General features: G+C 40.0%; 1 protein-coding gene across 2 annotated transcripts in view; it reads right to left on the bottom strand.

Annotated features, from left to right (window-relative positions):
• The window catches only part of LOC147029405 (activin receptor type-1-like), a 118,260-nt gene extending 112,372 nt beyond the window's left edge, over positions 1-5,888 (bottom strand). The window contains exon 1 of one of the 2 annotated variants that reach the window (XM_085872446.1): positions 5,600-5,888. In XM_085872446.1, the coding sequence (XP_085728572.1) occupies positions 5,600-5,615 (16 nt within the window). In that variant the 5' untranslated portion in view covers positions 5,616-5,888. The remainder of the gene's footprint in view (positions 1-5,599) is intronic. The other variant, XM_085872447.1, reaches the window with a different exon arrangement.
• Positions 5,889-7,583: the final 1,695 nt, after the last annotated feature.

Consider the following 7,583-nt stretch of genomic DNA (forward strand, 5'->3'; position numbering starts at 1 on the left):
GACACAAATGGCTGTTGTACAATATCACTCGCTCAAGCACCTCGGCAGCTTCATGTGGCTCTTTAATATAATCAGTCTGAGCTGTGAGCCTACCTTAACTTCCCAGCACATGGACAGTCTCAGGAAGACTGTCGGTGGGGGGAGGGGGGGCTCTTAATAACGTTTAAAGTTACGACTGGAACATGACAAATAGAAAACTTATAAATTGGAAACAAGTTGATGTCATGTCGTGAAAAACCGATGCCCTAATGCTTATTGATCTCACATTTAATCCAATGCACAAATCAGAATATCGTTTACCTATTTCCAGCAAGATCCTTTAGTTTCGTTTCATGTTATGGGCGTGCAACACCGAAAATCAATTCTGAGTGGCATTAACCACGCAGAGGTGAGCAAACCCACGATACAGTGTGATGCTTTCAATCCCACCGATGTGATGGAGGTCACGTGATTACAGAATTGTGCACAAACTTGATGCACAAGCTACTCAAGTGTACAATTTCTGAGTTCTTGCTCGCTTAAGAAGAAAAACATTTTCTTCATTCAATTAAACTTTTATACTTGTTTGTGGAATTATAATTTTTTAAACACAGAAAAATAAATATTGTTCATACGTCTGGGGCTGTGAATTTCCCAGGATTTTTTTTCTTTCTTTCTTTATTTATTTTTAATTGAGGCAGCCTTGACTTTGTGGATTCACAAATGGCATAATTTTGTCACATGACTTTTAGAGGCAATCAATAACCCACAAAGTTTCATTTACAGCTTAATAATGATGCGGTTTTGTTTTGGAAAAACACCTTTTATCACTCTCCTTATTACCTCGCATATGTGAAATGAAAAGGAGGGTGAAGCAATTGGTTCACTTCTGTCTGTCTGTCTGTCTGTCTGTCTACAAACATCATGTTATGATTGACGAACAACTTAATATGATATTGTGAACACAAATCGGAACACGAATCAAAAAACAAACCTGCCGTTTAACAGTACTTTGGCTCTGAATTTGTCCTGATCGCGCATGTGCAAAGAGAAGTGAGATAATATTTTTACTTTGCCTGCTTGGCAATCAAACAAAACTGAAAATCATTACAAACAGGAAACTTACTGTTTTTAAGGACGTCATAAAGGACACAAACAACACGCACAAAGAACTGATGTGACGTGTTAAATAAGGTGGTGTAAAATAGCCGCTGTATCAACTTTGATTATACCTTTTATATATGATCTTTAAAATTTATTTTGGTATATTTAAATTAATAAAATGTACTTGAACACTGGAGAACACAAATCGCTTTCTGGCACTTTCAAAACTTTTCTGTTTAGCAGTTCCTGGACAAAATATTCGGGCATTTTACGCCATCATGACCAATCAAATTGGCTGCTCGTAGACCCCACCCATGTCCTTGTTTCTCTCGACAGCATGGGGTATTGTGTTCTATGAACTCACTAGTTACCTCCACCGCCGACGGTGAAGGAGGTTATGTTTTCACCCCTTTCTGTCTGTTTGTTTGTTTGTTATTTGCAAAATCGAGGATTTTTCAAGTATATTGGTGAGTCGATTTTGTTATTCTGTCTGTCTGTCTGTCGCCTTCAGGTCACAATTTCAAACCGATCTTCACAAAACTTCACCACATGGAAGAGTTTGTCATAAGGAAGAAGCATATTGTTTTTCAGGTCAAAAGGTCAATATAAGCCAAAGGTCAACAACAAAGGTGGTATTTCTAAAATCCTCAAGTTTCATCCGATTGACTTGAAGAGGATTTATATATATATATATATATATATATATATATATATATATATATATATATATATATATATATATATATATATATATATATATATATATATATATATATATATATGGTCACTAAATTCAACTGGACAATTGTTTGAGGTCAACATGGACCAAAAGGCCAACATAGGGCAAAGGTCAACAACTAAGGTGGTACAGCATTTCTAAAATCCTCAATTTTCATCCAATTGACTTGAAATTTGAAGAGGATTTATATTTTAGGTCACTGAATTCAACTCGACAATTACTTTTGACATCAACATGGATCAAAAGGTCAACATAGGTCAAGGGTCAACAACTAAGGTGTTATTTCTAAAATCCTCAATTTTCATCCGATTGACTTGAAATTTGAAGAGGATTTATATTTAAGACCACTCAATTTAACCAGCTAATTACTTTTGAGGCCAACATGGAAAAGGACAACATAGGCACAAGGTCAACAACTAAAGTGGTGTTTCTAAAATCCTCAAGTTTCATACAATTGACTTGAAATTTGAAGAGGATTTATATTTTAGGTCACTGAATTCAACTCGACAATTACTTTTGACATCAACATGGATCAAAAGGTCAACATAGGTCAAGGGTCAACAACTAAGGTGTTATTTCTAAAATCCTCAATTTTCATCCGATTGACTTGAAATTTGAAGAGGATTTATATTTAAGACCACTCAATTTAACCAGCTAATTACTTTTGAGGCCAACATGGAAAAGGACAACATAGGCACAAGGTCAACAACTAAAGTGGTGTTTCTAAAATCCTCAAGTTTCATCCGATTGACTTGAAATTTGAAGAGGATTTATATTCCAGGTCACTGAATTCAACCACCAATTATTTTTTGGATTTTGCAAATATCATGCATGCTCTGCACGATGTCTTTTCTTGTATATTTGTTTGTGTACAGGATATCTCAAAATGTTGTGGATGGATCCGGATGAAATTTTGTCAAAAGATTTGGTGTGTGACAAGGATGAACTGATTAGATTTTGGTGAAAATACAGATTCAGATCCGACTATGAGAATTTTTTAAGTTATTCTTCATCATTGAGAGATCGGGCCAAAAACGACATACAGCACGATATCTCAAAAAGGTTGTGGACGGATTCGGATGAAATCTGGTGGACAGGTTGGGTATTTGATGAGGAAAAACTCATTCCATTTTGGTGTAGATCTGAATTAGGATCTGGATGCGAGAATTATTTAATTTTTTGAAGTGATTCTTCACCATTGAGAGATAGGGCCAAAAACGATATAGTACTATATAGCATGATATTTCAAAAATGTATTGGGCCCGATATGTTCTCGTGCATCAGGCATTACATGGCGGAGGTGTGTGCTCCACCGAGTGCTCTTCTAGTTTATAAATGTGTTGAACATCCTCCTGATGTTGTGAAGGTTGCATGAATGTTTAAAACATTCTAAAATACGATACAGGTGCTAATCAAAGACCGTTCTCAGTTCAGCATTTTAAATATCAAGCCGTTTTACAATCAGGATCAATTCAGCTACAACTATGAAATGGTTGAGCCCATTCAGCATATATAGTCTTGTTCGTTGTTAGTTTATTCATGAAAATTGACCTAAAATGCATTTTATGATCGGTGTTACAGGCCTACTTGATCAGAATAAGTGATGATGAAATATGCCGATTCTTCTTAGTTGCTCAAGTGTGTGACTGTCGCTTTAGAAAGGCCATCATGAACGTGCAGATGTACCACGTCCACACGAAATGTGAACGTAAATTTATCAGAGAATACACAATCCCACCAAAATTTACAAATACTGCAGTATTTTATTATTACTAGCAGAGTACCCACCCTATGCGTGATCTTGTTCCAAGCGTGCAACATGTTCTTCGAACGCATACCTTTATTCGGGCAGTGTATAAGTTACGGACAGCTATGTCTCGGCAAAAAACATACTTTCTGCTTGCATTTCAAAACTTCTCACTGTACTGGAAAACGTGAGGACAGGAATATTGAACTATAAATGGGGGAGACTTGTAATACCATCTACCACCTAGAGGTGGCGCTACATGATACACATTCACATAAAGAATTTGTCCCCCCCACCCCTCCCCCACCCTCCCAAGACCACCAACAAAGATAAAAACACCCATATACATTAAAAGGGTCCTATGGAGCAAGTCTGGATATAATCGGCCCAGAACTGTACGTGGAGTTGCACGACAAAAAAACAAACACACCAGTCGGTGAATTATAGTAAGGATGCAGGTAAAAAGCCTTTGTGTGACCTCGTACCATCTTGCTGGGCCTCCATGTGCCCGAAAATCACTTCCTGGAACCTTACTCAAACTTCTATGAGATTTTGAGAGACTGTAGCTGGAATTTTTCAACATTGTAGTTGTTGTTGAACTCACAATTGGCATTTCAACAGATAACACAGACAGATGGACGGTCTATTTGACGGTCTGGGTTAGTGTTGCTCGTACTATTTTGCTTCATCATTGACTTTCCCTCTGGCTTTGCTGCGATAGCTGGCTTTGCGAGCGAGGAGGGTGACTGACGCCCTGCCAGGAATAAAAACAAGACCTCACAAAGGGCGGATAAGCTCCCTTCGGGAGTCAATGGCCATCCAGTACGGAGAGGGTGTCTCCTAAAAAACACCCAATGGGGTTATGAAAATGAATTTTCCTGCCTGGTGGAGTCACCCCCCTCCTACACAGTCGTCATGTGAAGAAGTTTCCTTGTTTTAGGACTCGGTGAAAGTTTTGTTAGTCTTTCCTCGTCTTTGTTTTCTCCGCTGCCCTTCAAATTTAGTGGCTCTCCGCATTGTTTCGGGCGAATTTCAATTAGAGAGAGGGAGAGAGAGAGAAAAAAAATCTTGGATGGTTAAATCGTCATCATGGAGGTTATTATAGCCTTAAGACAGCCAATTACCATTCTTCATTAAAGTGTAAAATGATTCCAGGAGAATATAAAATAAATTTGTTCCCTGGCTATTCACACCAAGTCTGTTGATTATATTCACAGCTTTGTATAGCAGCTGCGATGAAATACTCACAAATGAAAAAAAAGTTGTGTTGTGACTTTTAGGCGAAGTGGATACATTTGCTACAAATGTGATGACAAAACAAAACAGGGACCTCACTAATTATGTGGAAATGGTAAAATAAATGAATAAATAAATAAGAAAGACATCAATAGTACGATACTTGCGAAATCCAAATAAAAAGAGTTGCTATGGAAAATGCAATTTGGTGATTCGGAAAATGTGAATGATGGAATGGTGTGCACACCAAATATGGTCGAAACATTTTCCAATTGTCGCCGAAGAGGTGCTTCACATGTTTTGGAAGGCAATGACCCTGACCTTCGATTCATTTTACTCACCTTGGATCCAGATGGCACAAATCAGCTGTGCAACTTTTAGTTAAACATTATGAAAAATTATTCTGGTTTCGGAATAATAAAATCACAAAAAGTTCCATTTGAACAGTCTCAGTCTCTCTCCTTATTAGGCTCAGCCTCAGTCTCTCTCCTTCTCAGCCTCAGTCTCAGCCTCAGTCTCAGCCTCTCTCCTTCTCAGCCTCAGTCTCTCTCCTTCTCAGCCTCAGTCTCTCTCCTTCTCAGCCTCAGTCTCAGCCTCAGTCTCAGCCTCTCTCCTTCTCAGCCTCAGTCTCTCTCCTTCTCAGCCTCAGTCTCTCTCCTTCTCAGCCTCTCTCCTTCTCAGCCTCAGCCTCAGTCTCTGTGTCTCAGTCTCTGCATCTCAGTCTCTCTCCCGGTCTGGGTCTCAGTCTCTCTCAGCATCAAAACAAAAGTTGAAACTATAAACATCTTTCTTACCAAAGCAAATGTCCATGCAGCTTCGAATGGTGAACTTGTATTGTGAAGGAGACGAGTGAAACAGTAAAATACAATTTCCTTTTGTTCACGATGCAGAGGAAATCCTGTTCTCCCATAAACCAGGAGCACATTTGCCCTTTGATTCCCTCCACTTGAAGGCTGCAAGTAATTTCCTGATCAGAGTTCAAAACACAAAATGAAACCTACAAGTTCGTCCAACCTGGGATTGAAAACCTCGTCATGAAGATGAGCCATTAAACAACACACTACATGCATCATGTACTGGTGTTAGCAATGAAACACCTCGGGCATCAGTCATTACAATCTGTATCTGTTAGAAAAACCAAAGTACTTCAACATGACGTCATGATGACTCAGAGTGAATAACAAATGACAATAAACAATGGACACCTGAACACCGATAACACCTCGATGGTGAGTGAGCAGCACGAGCTCACTGCCTCGGGGATTTGCACACACCACACACAAGGTTCGAGTCCCCACGACGTTGGATTACAAACAAATGTATTTAGGGGAATAATATATAGATTATGTATAATATTATTATATGATATATTGTATGACATTATATATAATGATATTATATGATATATTGTATGATATATTACATGATATTATCATGGTTTTCGATCAACATTGAAATGAAACACCAAGATGTGAACACCATTCGTGCACAAAGTTCATTTACATCGTTTCAGGGATTCCGTGACAAGGTTGGAAGTTCGTCACGAAGGATAAACAACTGGGCAGAGAATCAGCCTCATGGTTCGTCATCCGGAATAAACAAGGAATCATAAACTAAACTCAGTGAGGGCAGCAAAGCGTGGGGTTGGTGGTGGGGAGGGGGGGAAAGGAGGTGCGGGGGCGGGGACAGCGAGGTGCGGGGGCGGGGACAGCGAGGTGCGGGGGCGGGGACAGCGAGGTGCGTGGAGAAGCGATGTTTGCAGGTCCAGCTGGTGAGAGGCTCTTCATCGCGTGCACCGAACCGAATGACGTTTAAACGACACAATCATGAAAGGTCGTCCCTCTGACCATCTCCCCGGCCCGTCCCTATATCTGACAAGAAGAGGAACAAAAGGCTTCATCCCGATCGACACTCTTTCGATGAACCGGGATGGGAGCATGCGGAGCGAGGAGTCCGAAACGCCTCGAAAATAACTCTTATCTGGGATGTGATGACTGAACAAATGCAAAACGTCATTATATGGAGTCTTCAGGCTCAATGTGACGTAATGCAACACAAAACGACAAAATTCGCTTCATTTATACACAACGTTAAACCAGAGATGATCGGTCAAAACGAGAGAGTAGTTGAAGGGGTAGAGGTTTGAGAGTAGTTGAAGGGGTAGAGGTTTGAGAGTAGTTGAAGGGGTAGAGGTTTGAGAGTAGTTGAAGGGGTAGAGGTTTGAGAGTAGTTGAAGGGGTAGAGGTTTGAGAGTAGTTGAAGGGGTAGAGGTTTGAGAGTAGTTGAAGGGGTAGAGGTTTGAGAGTAGTTGAAGGGATGGAGGTTTGAGAGTAGTTGTCGGGATAGAGGTTTGAGAGTAGTTGAAGGGATAGAGGTTTGAGAGTATTTGAAGGGATAGAGGCTTGAGAGTAGTTGAAGGGATAGAGGCTTGAGAGTAGTTGAAGGGATAGAGGCTTGAGAGTAGTTGAAGGGATAGAGGCTTGAGAGTAGTTGAAGGGATAGAGGCTTGAGAGTAGTTTTAGGGATAGAGGCTTGAGAGTAGTTTTAGGGATAGAGGTTTGAGAGTAATTGAAGGGATAGAGCTTGAGAGTAGTTGAAGGGATAGAGGTTTGAGAGTAGTTGAAGGGATAGAGGTTTGAGAGTAGTTGAAGGGATAGAGCTTGAGAGTAGTTGAAGGGATAGAGGCTTGAGAGTAGTTGTTGGGATAGAGGTTTGAGAGTAGTTGTAGGGATAGAGGTTTCAGAGTAGTTGTAGGGATAGAGGATTGAGAGCAGTTGA

The sequence above is a fragment of the Eptatretus burgeri genome, chromosome 3 (assembly GCF_056783735.1).
Source record: "Eptatretus burgeri isolate ZD-2024b chromosome 3, Ebu_testis_v1, whole genome shotgun sequence".
Lineage (NCBI taxonomy): Eukaryota > Metazoa > Chordata > Myxini > Myxiniformes > Myxinidae > Eptatretus > Eptatretus burgeri.